Here is a 13,472-nt window from a genome sequence, read left to right as displayed (position 1 = left end):
CACGCCACATACAATTAAGGCGTGCTCCCGGGCCCAAGAATATCCTTACGAAGTATAGCAACGAAAATTCGAAAGTAATAGGAAATGAATCGTGTAATTGTACCGATGAGTCTTGGACTTGTAATATCAATGGTGTATTTGTACGAATGTGTCACGGACTTGTCCCCGGGTCCCACGCCAGATACAATTAAGGCGTGCTCCCGGGCCCAAGAATATCCTTACGAAGTATAGCAACGAAAATTTCGAAAGTAATAGGAAATGAATCGTGTAATTGTACCGATGAGTCTTGGACTTGTAATATCAATGGTGTATTTGTACGAATGTGTCACGGACTTGTCCCCGGGTCCCACGCCAGATACAATTGAGGCGTGCTCCCGGGCCCAAGAATATCCTTACGAAGTACAGCAACGAAAATTCGACACTAATAAGAAATGAATCGTGTATTTGTGCGAATGTGTCACGGACTTGTCCCCGGGTCCCACGCCAGATACAATTAAGGCGTGCTCCCGGGCCCAAGAATATCCTTACGAAGTACAGCAACGAAAATTCGACACTAATAAGAAATGAATCGTGTATTTGTGCGAATGTGTCACGGACTTGTCCCCGGGTCCCACGCCAGATACAATTGAGGCGTGCTCCCGGGCCCAAGAATATCCTTACGAAGTACAGCAACGAAAATTCGACACTAATAAGAAATGAATCGTGTATTTGTGCGAATGTGTCACGTACTTGTCCCCGGGTCCCACGCCAGATACAATTAAGGCGTGCTCCCGGGCCCAAGAATATCCTTACGAAGTACAGCAACGAAAATTCGACACTAATAAGAAATGAATCGTGTATTTGTGCGAATGTGTCACGGACTTGTCCCCGGGTCCCACGCCAGATACAATTAAGGCGTGCTCCCGGGCCCAAGAATATCCTTACGAAGTACAGCAACGAAAATTCGACACTAATAAGAAATGAATCGTGTATTTGTAGCGAATGTGTCACGGACTTGTCCCCGGGTCCCACGCCAGATACAATTAAGGCGTGCTCCCGGGCCCAAGAATATCCTTACGAAGTACAGCAACGAAAATTCGACATAATAAGAAATGAATCGTGTATTTGTGACGATAATGTGTTTCACGGACTTGTCCCCGGGTCCCACGCCACATACAATTAAGGCGTGCTCCCGGGCCCAAGAATATCCTTACGAAGTATAGCAACGAAAATTCGAAAGTAATAGGAAATGAATCGTGTAATTGTACCGATGAGTCTTGGACTTGTAATATCAATGGTGTATTTGTACGAATGTGTCACGGACTTGTCCTCGGGTCCCACGCCAGACACGTAGAATTAAGGCGTGCTCCCGGAGAGGAGTATTTTTTCCAAGTATATCAACGAAAATTTTTATGTATTAAGTAATGCTAAATAATATACAGTACAGTATTGTGAAATAATATTAATGTTTTTATGTTCTAATTAACAAATGTTTATACTTACTGTCTCGTACTATTTTATACCGATATCGATACATTACCATTCTTGTAACTATACTAATTTTTATAATATATATTTTTTCATTCCAAGTTTACATCTTCTTTACTGCATGTTGTTTTCGATTTCTTGTATTCTCATATCTTCTGTGCCAATTTTTCGTTATATGGCAGATCGCAGATGTTCTTGTCGAATTGAAGAAACCGTAATTATCTGTTACGTAAAATGCGAAGTGTGATTGACGAATTTCAATTTTTAAATCAATTATAATTACGATGGTGGAAGTCACGCTGGATTATTAATGTTTCAAAGTGGACATAAATGCGCAGCTCTTACAATACCGAAATTATCTTCATTGTTGTCCACAAGTATTGTTTAATAATAAAAGTCGAAACAATTGTTGGAATGATTGTTTAATTCTTAAAATTTTCTGTCAAACATTTCGAGATATACGAATATCATTATTTTGTTTTAAAATCATTTTAATTATGTAAGTTATATATAATTATAATGTAAATTATTTGGAATCTCCTGGTATTAGTTACAGTATATGGTAATTTGTAAAATTCTTTTAAATTCTTTCGTAAAGTATCTAAACAGCTGAACTAACCTGAATATCTTACAAAATAAATATAATAAAGTTTATTATTATTATAATTCAGTGTTAAACTGACCTTACAATATCACTCAAGACGCGATTGTGTGTTCATTCTAATAATTATAATATTTCAAAAAAATCGTATAAGAAAGTATCCAAGTGAACTTGGGCAATATCTGAGGTTGTATATACTAGTACCTGCCAAATTCAAGTTGATGACAGGCACAAAATTTATCAATTCGAGTTTACAAAATAATGATTGTATTTCCTGTTGTGTTAATAGGGTAATGAAATGTTTGGCACATTATCTGACATCCGTAATTACTTTTTAAGTTATGACACTTTGAATGTTTTCATCACGTTCATACGTAATTATTTGGTTGCTGAAAATAAGAATGTCTCTGCAATTGATCTAAGAAAAGTACACAATAAAGTTGTTTAATCAATTCAACAAAATATAGGAGAAGTTTTATATTATATGTTTACTACGATTTACCAAGCTGTAAAATCTAGTGTGGTCTGAAGACCATGTGTTCTGTTGCCTAACCGGCTCGTAACCAACCCCTCGGGTGGTTCACAGTGTAAAGGAGGGACAGGCCCTCATAGCGTAAAAGCTTCCTGTTGTAAAAGTTAATGGGAGGAGGGGAGATATGTGGTCCAAAGATCACGTGTTCTATTGCGTGATTTTTGGGTGGGCCGCAGGGTAAAGAAAGGATGGGCCGCGTTTTCGATGACAACGAAAAAAAAACTCGGATCAAGGAGGAAGAGAGGGAGATCGCGCATGCTCAACGGAAGAAGAAGGACTTTTTCGAAAGAAAGAAAGAGAGAGAGAGGACGTATAGACGATAGAGTCGCGAGATTGTTTTTTTTTGTGTTGTTTCTTTTGTTTTAGTGTGTGTTATAGCGAAGGCGCAGAGTAGTGATTGGAAGGACTAAAATACACTTTAAGTTCCTTGCATTGGAGTCATTAAGTTCCTTGCATTGGAGTCATAGAGTGTGTGATTTATTTCTTTGCAGTTTCTTTTTATTTTGTTCCTGCACGGGGAATACTCTGAAGATCGAGTACTTCCCCACACTAGTTTTAGTTGAATGTCGTTCAAACGACGAGTTACGAAAGCGATTTTCACTTCAAAGGGTGGGAAATATATTCGGAATTGTTACTAAGTCAAACAAAAATGTGGATGGATCAAACCCTACCTTTACTCCAATTGAACACTCAAAGGATGACATAGCTTAGGGCTGTCCAACTGGCGGCCCGCCAAATTATTTTTACGGCCCGCGAGTACATTTTACTATGAATAAATTTATGTTACTAAATTATTATTATAAATATTAAAATTATTTTACTATGTGAAAATTACGGCCACAATGTTCTCATTAATATATTACGAATATTTTAAAGTTTTCTTTTTAGTATAAATAAAATATTTTTTTAATTAACATAAACTGACTTTTCATTTATCAACCTTCTTGGCCCCCGAAATGTTTGGTGAAGAAAATATGGCCCGCGGGCTATGATAAGTTGGACAGCGCTGACATAGCTGATACAAAGGAAGCCAAAGGTAGACATGTAGAAAATCCAAAACATCATCACTGGACTGAAGCTAAGAGAATTTTAAGATACGAGGAACTACTGATTATGGAAACTTATACAATGGCAACGAAAAACTAGCTCTTTATTGCGATGCAGACTTTGCTGGAAACTTGGAAGATAGACGTTTCACATCAGGATACTTGCTAGTGTATTCAGGAGGGACAGTATCGTGGCACTCCAGAAAACAAAGAACTGTCGCATTATCCACTGCTGAAGCAGAGTACGTTTCTGCCAGTGAAGCTATTAGAGAAATGCTGTTTATGAGAAAATTCGGATTAGAACTAAAAGTGCTAAGTAAGGAACTTACAATAATGTTCGTTGACAACAACAGTAGGTCAAAGTATACCTAGGTAACCCCAATAGTGGCGCTATGGCGGCGCTTCCGACTGTTCGTGCTCCCGACTGAGCTCCCTCAGAGGAGCCGCCGGCAGGCCGCTGCGTGCTAAACGTTACTAGTTATTAATTCACAGTAGTTATTGAACAAAAGAAAAAAAGGAAACGTTTACTAAAAAATGTAGTTAATCTAATCTAACCTAACCTAACAGAAGCGCCGCCATTGGGGTTACCTAGGTATACTTTAACCCAACAGTGCAATTCACATTATTACTAAAGATGATAATAAAGCTTCTAAACAAACCAAACATATTGACGTTAAATATTATTTTATAAAGAAAAAGATCGGAACAGAAATAACAGTAAAGCACCTAGACAGATATAGTTGGGTGATACTCGTATATTCACAAAACCTCTATCTCGGATTAAATTTGAGTACTTTAGAAGTTATATAGGAGTTTGTAAATTTAAATGAGACCGCTTTCTATGCACTCTGGTCCTGTGTCTTAGTTTCTTTTCTATCTTCAACTTTGAATGTCACGAATGTAACAAAAATGTAAAAATTTCGGAGTATTAAAGAGAAATATTTAATTTTTGTTATGCCAGGTTTTACCACCAGGGTGCGTTATGTAGTTTACACACCGGCGACATACCATGTGTTCTTCACTTTTGTTCTCGCTTTCCTCGTCTACGGTGTGTAAAATAGTCTCTCTTTGTCTTCTAATTTTGAGTGCTCTTTATCATGAAAATGAAGACATTTTGCTTTATTTTTTGACTAAGACTTTATCCTTTTGCTAATTAGGAATATTTCATCTCTCAGATTTTTTTTTAATTCTTTCTGCCCTGTGGGCACTAAGACGGCCTTTTAGAAGGCCCATTATGGGTTCGGCCAGGCCCACAATGGGGCGATCGGGTGCTGAGGGACGGGGCCCGACATATTCGAACGGACCACCCCCGAAAAATTACTGGGGATTATTCGATTCCGGGTCGCCAGAGCGGTAGGCTGCAATTTTGACCGCTCGGCCATCCGGCCGTCTCAGATTTCATGTTGCAAAATTATTGATTTCAAAATTAAGTTTTCTTACATTTTTGTTTTTTGTAAAGATTTATAAAACATTTTGGCAGCAAATTGCCATCTAACTGTTAGAAATAATTTTATAATAATATTTCAATAAAATATATAAATCACAATTTATGATGGATACTTTTGAAAAAAACATTTTGTTGTCCAAGAAAAATTTGTATAATTTGCGTTTCAAATTTTACTTTCCACATACTGCAGTTCTTCCTCAAATCTGAAATTTTATTGAGCAGCTTAACACTTTCTCATCCGAACACTGTCTTTAGATAAATATACAAGTTTTCATTGAAGTAAAAAAATGCAGCAACGAGTTACTTTACTTTTCCGGCTGTTATGAGATTTTATTTTTAAAAAATAACTTTTATATTATTAATTATAATAAACAAAATTGTATGTGGTGCCATCCTTATGAGATTTTGTTATGAAAACGTTTTATATTATTAATTATAAAATAGCAAAAAGCAATTTGGAGGGTAGTAATGAGATTTATAAAAAAAAAAAAAATTATAAATGATAATAACGAGTAAAATTATATTCATTTAGTTCGTTTCTTCTATCTCATTATCCTCTTGACCTTTAACTACTAAAATTTAATAGCACGAATGCTCCTTCGTGTTCAGGAGGTCTCAAAACGCGGAGATTTGTAAAAAATTCGGAGGGTCAAATTTGACATGATTCCAATACTTTCCCTTGTTGTGTTGTGTTTATATAAAAGCCGGAAAAGTAAAATAATTAAGAATTTATTTATTAAAAAGAAACTTTTTCTATAATAAAACAACTGAAGACTAAATAGTCGAGCGGTTAAGGTGGCGGCCTATCGCTCTGGAGGACTCGGATTAGTCAGTTCCGGATGTGTCGGCCCTGTTCCTCATCATCCAACTGTTCCAATGTGGGCCTGGCTAAACCCATAATAAACTTGCTAAAAAGATCTTTGCCACAGGCCGAAAAAAATTTAAAAAAACAAAGAATTTTACATTACGAAAAGTTGACTAATTATGATTGTGGTTATACGTAAATGAAAATTAAAACAGCATTTCGATATTAATTTTATATTAAATTTGCTTTTTAAATGAAATATGATTATACTGTTTGTTTTGAAGAATGTATGAACCATTATAAATTTTATTAAAATAAAATTTTTAAGTTTTGTAATATAACTGATATTGCTACTAGGGGGATGTTCGTTGTAGTTTTTAACCACGTGTATTTCGGTGTATATTGACTGTTTTAATGTCTTATGATTTGTGACTATTTTTATAATGGGGACTGCTAATAATTTTTCTGAAGCTGTAATTATAAATATTGTATGCACTTTTGCAGAATGTTTTTATTTTAATGTTTCGTCAGTTTATTCATTAGTTTTCATATAAATATTGTAAATATGTTAACGAAGGAAATTAGTGAAGAGCTGCGTTTCAGTTTGTAGATAAAGAAAATGACATTAAGTCAAGCACTGGCGATGCTTTAAATTTCGAATCCGAAGAAAATATTTGTGTTAACGTGAGATCTGAAAATGTTGAAAATAATGAAATACAAGTGGAACTCAGAGATAATGATTTCACTTTGAGTTCTGACGAAGAGGGATATGAAAGTGAAGAAATACTATCTATTGATAATACCAAAACTAAAAAACGAATTTATTTCTGCACTGAAGAAAATTGTCAAGCAAAATTTACTAGGATTGATCGCTTAAAAAGCCATATGGGTACTCATTTTTCTGGAGAGGTACGAGGATATATATTACACAGGGTATTACAAATCAATAACTTGGAAAATGTGCTTCTAATAAAAACGATCTATAGGAATAAAAAGTTCAGTACATTTGAAGGGACTTTATAATGGCAAAAAAATAGTCTTAACTCAGTCAACAACTTCAAAATTTCAAATGGAACTATCCAAACTTTTTTAATTTTTGGACTCTTAAAAAATAAGGTTAATGTTACCTATGGCAGTAAACATGGCAGCTCGTCTCTGAAACAGTGGGGATGCACATTCTGACCTGACCTAACCTATTCTAATAAATTATCATAATTATTGCTAACCAGATTACTAGAATAGGTTAGGTTAAACGTGCGTCCCCACTGTTTCAGAGACGAGCCACCATGTTCGCTACCATAGGTAACATTAACCCAAATACATTTGCTTGTAACTTTTGAAAATATATTTTTATTGATTTTTTTGGTTCTTTTCTGTTAAAAAGATGCCAGTTGTATAATAACTTTAATCTGATGTGATACCATCTGTCACTCTGCTAAGATTATTGTGTTTAACTATTTAGCCCACACGACGATGCCAGCTTCGAGTAGTTCACTTGACTGTTCATGGAGTACTTGATGTTATATAGTTTTAGGGGGTGTGGGAACATGCCCCCACCCAGATGCTAAAGTGCAAATGGTACCATCGAAGTGCACAACTATGTGTTAAGCATGTAGAATAGGCAGTATACTGATACGTGTTAAAAACTGATCTTTGGAGGAGAATATCTTGCAAAGGATCAACAATTCTGGGGTGGTGTGAAACCCCTCTTTCAGAGCTTGAATCTTACCTGTTGCTGTACGTATCGGCTGGTGTCTCGTTAACAGAGAAGTACCGATTTTTTTTACTAGAAGCATATTTTCTGAATTATTGACTTGTAACACTCATGTGAAACACCCTGTATATTTAACAACTTATAGCCTATTCTTAATAAATTAATTAAATTGATGTTATATATTAATAATAAAATATACTATCTCAAAAATAAAATATTTTTGAGATACTGTCAAATGAAATAATAACTATATAACAATTACAAACTTCTAATTGTGACATTGTCAAGATGCTGGGCTGCAATTCTTAATCATATTTTAATTTAAAAATAAGTCTTCCCATATCTGATCTCAATTTTCATCTATCTAATTTTATTCTCAAGGTTAATGAAGGACAGATGGATGACAGTGGGAATCTATAGGTCTGCAATTTTCACCTGTAGATTAGATACTGTAGAAATATGAAGTAATTAATCATAGTAATTGGTTATTTCATATATTATTTATTTATTATAAGTGTTTTATTTTATTAAATTTTACATGCATTATATTGTCAAGTTTTTAAGGAAAAAAATTTGACAGTAAACTGCCATGAGCTTTGGCTGCCTGTCTGCTAGTGCAGCTATGCTTTAGCATACCGCGCATTCTTTTATTCAGCGCGCTTGCAGCGCTTTTAGCGCATGTGTTCAATTATTAAGCCTACTGTCAGCGCACTTAAGCTGCGCTTTCAGCGCACTGGCAGCACCTCTCGATCACGCTAAAAATACTGCTTACAAGATGGACGCCTCCGTGAAGAAGTATCTTTTTAGATTACCAAACGATAAACAGTTTTTTGCTACATTAAATGAGCAGATTTTTAACTCCTTTGCTTCAAGTAAGTATCTTTTTAATAAATGTGAAATGTATAATAACAAAACGAAATATAAGAATCTATTATTATTGTCTTTGCTTATGAAGTCAAACCTACCGTTAAAAGTTGGTTTATGAAATACTGTTTCTAATTTTTATTTACAGATTCTAGCAATTTACTGCATTATTTGAGAGAGAATAAAATTTTGCCTTCTGAAGTAGACTTATCATCATTAAATCATTTAAAAATACACAAAGTGTTAATAGAAAATAAGGATACCATAGGTAGGTGTATATTTACTCATTATTGTCCTAGTTATTTATATGTAAAATATAAAATTCTTCTGTAACCTTTATTTTGTATTATGCATGTTAATTAAAATTGTAACTTCTTATTAAATGTATAATTATCATTTTGATTATAGGACGTTTGGCATTCAAAATAAATAAATTTACTACTATTAGAAAGACATTTTGAGGATTCATTCTATCATATTTCATATGTAGATTATTATTTTTATTTTGTTAAATTATTTAGAAGTTTGTCCTTTATTATTATATGCTTCTGAAAATAAACATTTTATAGCTTGACAATAAATGTTAACTTTTAAATACAGTTTAAAAAGTTAACTGTATTTAATACATGGGCTCACCTTTATTTTTAGTTATATTCTGCTAAAGTAACTGTCAATTTAATTTGGAGCACTGTAAATAACTTTTTATTTCTTTTTGATAGAAGTTGATAATGGAGTAGAATTCATATTTAATGATATGCATCATAGCACAAAACAATGTGAACCAAAAGAAACTGTAGGTAAGTACAATTTATTATTTAGAGTCATTGCTATTAATTAATGATGTTAACTTGTAAAACATGTGGTTTATAATTTACAGAGAAAGTGTGGTCAGATAATGCTACAAAATTATTAATTTCTCAGCGTATCGAGTTAGAAAAAGAATTTTGTAAGCCTGTTATAAAAAAGAAATTATGGAACAAAATATCAGGCATTATGTGTGAAAAAGGATATTTTTTCACTGGTGAAGATTGTGCACATAAGTGGAGAAATTTAATGGGGACTTACAGAAAGAATGTAGACAAAGCAAGAAAATCTGGGGAAAGCAGTATTAGTTGGCCTTATTTTGAGACTTTTACAATGGCTTTTGGGAAGAAATGTAACAATGTACCTCCTGATAACTATTTACAGTCAAACCTCTCATCTCCTTCCCCATACTTGGCTTCTGTCGAATCTTTCAATCCTTCTGTACCCTCTCCTGTACTTTCACAGTCCTCTGCATCCTCACCTACTTCTACCCCTTCACAGTCTCTTTCTGTACTTTCTGCATCCTCACCTACTTCTACCCCTTCACAGTCTCTTTCTGTACTTTCTTCATCCCCATCTTCATCTTGCTCTAATGTACCATCTGAAAATTATAATCCCTTTCCCCTTAACTCATCAGAAAACATTTCAAGACCACCGAAAAAAAGAAAGCAAGACAGATCTGCACAGGCACCAGCTTGGTTTGTTGAAGAAATGAAAAAAAGAAATGAATTTGATCAAAAGATGTGGGCAGAAATGAAGATGCTAGAGGAAAGAAGAGTACAAGCATTGGAAAATTTAACAGAAGCAATAAAAGAGCTTGTAAAAAGAAAATAACAATAAAGATTTGTTTTAAAATTTATATATTTATTGAAATTAAATTTACAAAGGTTTTGCTTTATTTTTAAATATTGTAAAGTATTTTTTTATAAATTTATAAACTAATTTCTGTTGTTTAATAAAAAAAGTTGATAATTCAGGTATACCTCTTCAGCAATCCTTGCTCGTTTTGTGAACCCAGTTTCACAGGGTTGCAATGAGTCCACAGGATAATTACTATGAGGAAATGTGTTCATTTCCTCATAGTCATTATCAATTTCTGGTGGAGGACCATCATTATACATAATACACAAATTGTGTATAACACATGCTGATGTAATGACAACAGGCACGAGCTCCCTTCTTAAAATATATAAATATTTTAGTCTCCTCATACGGCCAAATAGATGACCAAATGCCTGCTCAATAACAACTCGAGTCGAGCTTAAAGACTTTATTATAAATTTTTTCTTTTCTTCCAAGATGACCATTGTCTCTAAAGGGTGTAAGAAGGTGTCTGCTGAGTGGGTAAGCACAGTCACCTAAAATGTGTGAATCGTTTGGTAAAAGGTTTAGATCATTAGCAATGGCTTGAGCAATTGGAGAGTTACGGTATACTCTAGCATCGTTTGCTGATCCTGGCCATCCTGTGAATACATCAATAAATTTTAAATCTGCAGTGCAAATAGCTTGCAAAATCACACTTGCCACTTGTTTTCTATTAATATGAGCATTCTTCTCATGTTTTCTTACAGAAAACAGAATATGTGTTCCATCAATACAACCAAGTGTATTGGGCAAACTATTAACTCTTAAATCAGCAAATTCCTTAATTGCTTCTTGGGCTGCTTCACCCTTTGGCCATTTTATGATATGTGGAGCAAGTTCTAGTAGTTGATAACAAAACTTGGTGAACTCGGTGTTTGCATGACTTTGGGACATTCCAAATCGATCTGATACACCACGGAAACTCTCTTGGTTTCCTAATAACCATAGACACATGAGCACTATATTTTCTTTTGGTGTATACGGTTTTCTCGTAGATATTTTTGTTGGTAGCATTTTCATCAAAATCTGAAAAGAAAAAAAATCATGTATTGTATATTCATACTTAACTGTGTAGTTTGTATAAGATATGGTAAAATATAGAGGATGGGGAACACGCAGTTTCTCCTGAACGAAATGACATTATAGAAAACACTTTTAAAAAATAGTCATAAAAATATTAAATAACAGTAAATTATTTTGAAATCGGTTAAAGAAATTTAAGAATTCAAATGAAATAATAATAATAGCATTGAATTCGGCTTAAAATGATAATTTTAAAAGTATATCTAATCTGAATATTTCGATAAAAATTAGTGCAGCGTAACAAGCTAAATCACAAGTAATAATCACTTACCTCGACTGTTAATCGTGACATGCGAAAATGGCTTTTAAAAATTTCATTCGAATATCGTGGTACGATATCGTGAACGTAACCAACGATTTTTGCACGCTTTCTTCGTTGTTGGGAATCAGTCAACGCCAATGACACAAATAAATCATCATTTCTACGTTTTCTTATAAAAAACATCGAACTTAATGGCTTTTCTTCTAATAATACTGAACAAACGCGCGTAAATATAGCAGTAAGAGAATCATCGTTTACATCGGCCATTTTGAGATAGCTTTCTCTCCAGCAAAAGTGTTTTCGACCGTCAGCAGCAAAAACGTCACTTCCGGTAGCAACTGCTCAGCACACTGTCTGAATAAAAGAATGCGCGGATAATGTTTTTCAAACATTGGTCTGTGAAAAAAATTTCTCCAGTCTGCAGAAAAATATGTGACCATACTGATGCCGGCACAGTTGATTATGGGTGATATTTAGGTAGCAATCTAGAGTGTTACTATAAATACTTTATTATGTACCAGTGAAATAACTTTAAATAACCATATATAAGCTTTATAAATAAGCAAAATTTGTAGTTACATATAATTATTGATCCACATATAATTATCCATAATTTTACCAATGCGTGATAAAAAAAAAGTTGAAAAACACTGCTTTGGCCTATCTTTTCTCTTCAACACTGACATTCCTCTTACATGTATTCTAGTCTAAAGATGACCTATTAATTGGGTTGAAAACATTAGTATTTCTTTAACTTTGTCCACTATTAAAGGTGTATTGATTACTTTATTAAATTAATTACAGTGGTTGGTTCAATATTATTTAGTTAAGTGGCAATTGAACAGGTTTTAAATACATTGTATCAGTTCCAAATTTATTTACAGTTTTAAGCATAAAAGTTGTAAATATCTTGATGCTCGTATTAAAATTTTTCATGCAGTAATTAATACATTAGAAATGTTTAAGTTAATAGTCAGTTTATCAGTACTAAATCATAGTTTATTTTTAACTGTTTTTCAAACCATTCTGGTAAATTATATTGTAATAAGGTAAATTTTATTTACCTTAGTACAATATAAACAATGCAAAGGCTCTTAGTTTTTAAAATTTTGGGTTTTAGAAAAGTTTATAGGAAGAAATTTTAAGTTTTGGATTTTGGGGTGAGCTGTGTCTGATGTATATGAATGAGATTCTTACCTAACTGAACGAATTTATTGTAAGATGGTACTGATGAGGGATTAAGAGTTTGAAATGCATTTTGTAAAGGGTGCACCTCAGAGAAATAAAATACCTTGGGAAAACAATTGCTGTGTTGTTTCTGTCTTTGGAAGAAAATTTACCTTAGCATACATTCAACTGCTCGAAACTGGGTATACATTATTAATAAACAAAGTTCATGAAACCAATCTCCAGTTAGATTTTATAAGAAAGCAAATGTTTTTAACCATGTTTAACAGGCATTATCAGTTTTTATTGTCACGACTAGGTGCATAGATAGACACTGGGCATTTCTACATTATCTTTATTCGGAATATCCTATAGGCCGATACGCGTTTCGGGCATAAACCCTTCATCTGTCGGCATGACTTCCGGGATTTCTTGTAGATAGTGTTAACATGTATACATCCCATTTAAAATTACTTATTTACAGTTAAAATTGTTTTACTGTTAAAATACCTTTATAGTTTAAAAATTAGTGATGTAACGAATATTCGGTTACTATCCGGTATTCGGCCTATTCAGCCTATTTCGCTATTCGCGAATAATTTAAATACAGGCCGAATACCGAATATTTAATTACTATTCGGCCGAACCGAATAACATCGGCAAATACTGTAAAAAACAGGAGTAAGAAATTACAAAAACACAGTAAATTAATCATTTTGGTAACTTTTATTAATGCTGAACATTAAATTATAATTATTAAAGTTAATAAGAAATAGCATCTAACTCTAGTATTAAATTATTTCGTAATTAAATAAT

The 13,472-nt window shown here is 33.5% G+C and overlaps 2 protein-coding genes across 2 annotated transcripts in view; one reads left to right on the top strand and one right to left on the bottom strand.

The window, feature by feature from the left end:
- The first annotated feature begins 6,389 nt into the window (after window positions 1-6,389).
- LOC136968209 (transcription factor IIIA-like) overlaps window positions 6,390-13,472 on the top strand; it is a 51,876-nt gene continuing 44,793 nt past the window's right edge. Inside the window, exon 1 of the mRNA XM_067262191.1 lies at window positions 6,390-6,807. Coding sequence (XP_067118292.1) covers window positions 6,784-6,807 — 24 coding nt within the window. The 5' untranslated portion in view covers window positions 6,390-6,783. The remainder of the gene's footprint in view (window positions 6,808-13,472) is intronic.
- Window positions 10,388-11,825, bottom strand: LOC136968238 (uncharacterized). The gene is made up of 2 exons (XM_067262214.1): window positions 11,499-11,825; window positions 10,388-11,170 (listed from the first exon to the last, which is right to left on the bottom strand). The coding sequence occupies exons 1-2, from the start codon at window positions 11,754-11,756 to the stop codon at window positions 10,520-10,522; spliced, it is 909 nt and encodes a 302-aa protein (XP_067118315.1). The 5' UTR covers window positions 11,757-11,825; the 3' UTR covers window positions 10,388-10,519.

The sequence above is a fragment of the Centruroides vittatus genome, unplaced genomic scaffold (genome assembly GCF_030686945.1).
Source record: "Centruroides vittatus isolate TY-2023 unplaced genomic scaffold, ASM3068694v2 contig_1416, whole genome shotgun sequence".
Classification (NCBI taxonomy): domain Eukaryota; kingdom Metazoa; phylum Arthropoda; class Arachnida; order Scorpiones; family Buthidae; genus Centruroides; species Centruroides vittatus.
Note: the sequence above shows the minus strand (reverse complement) of the source record. Positions and strands in the feature narration are given on the sequence as shown.

Coding starts and splice junctions, on each gene's coding strand:
- LOC136968238 (XM_067262214.1), bottom strand. CDS start 11,756: ATGGCCGATGTAAACGATGATTCTCTTACTGCTATATTTACGCGCGTT. Junction 11,171..11,498: donor TGTCACGATTAACAGTCGAG/GTAAGTGATTAT, acceptor TTTTCTTTTCAG/ATTTTGATGAAAATGCTACC.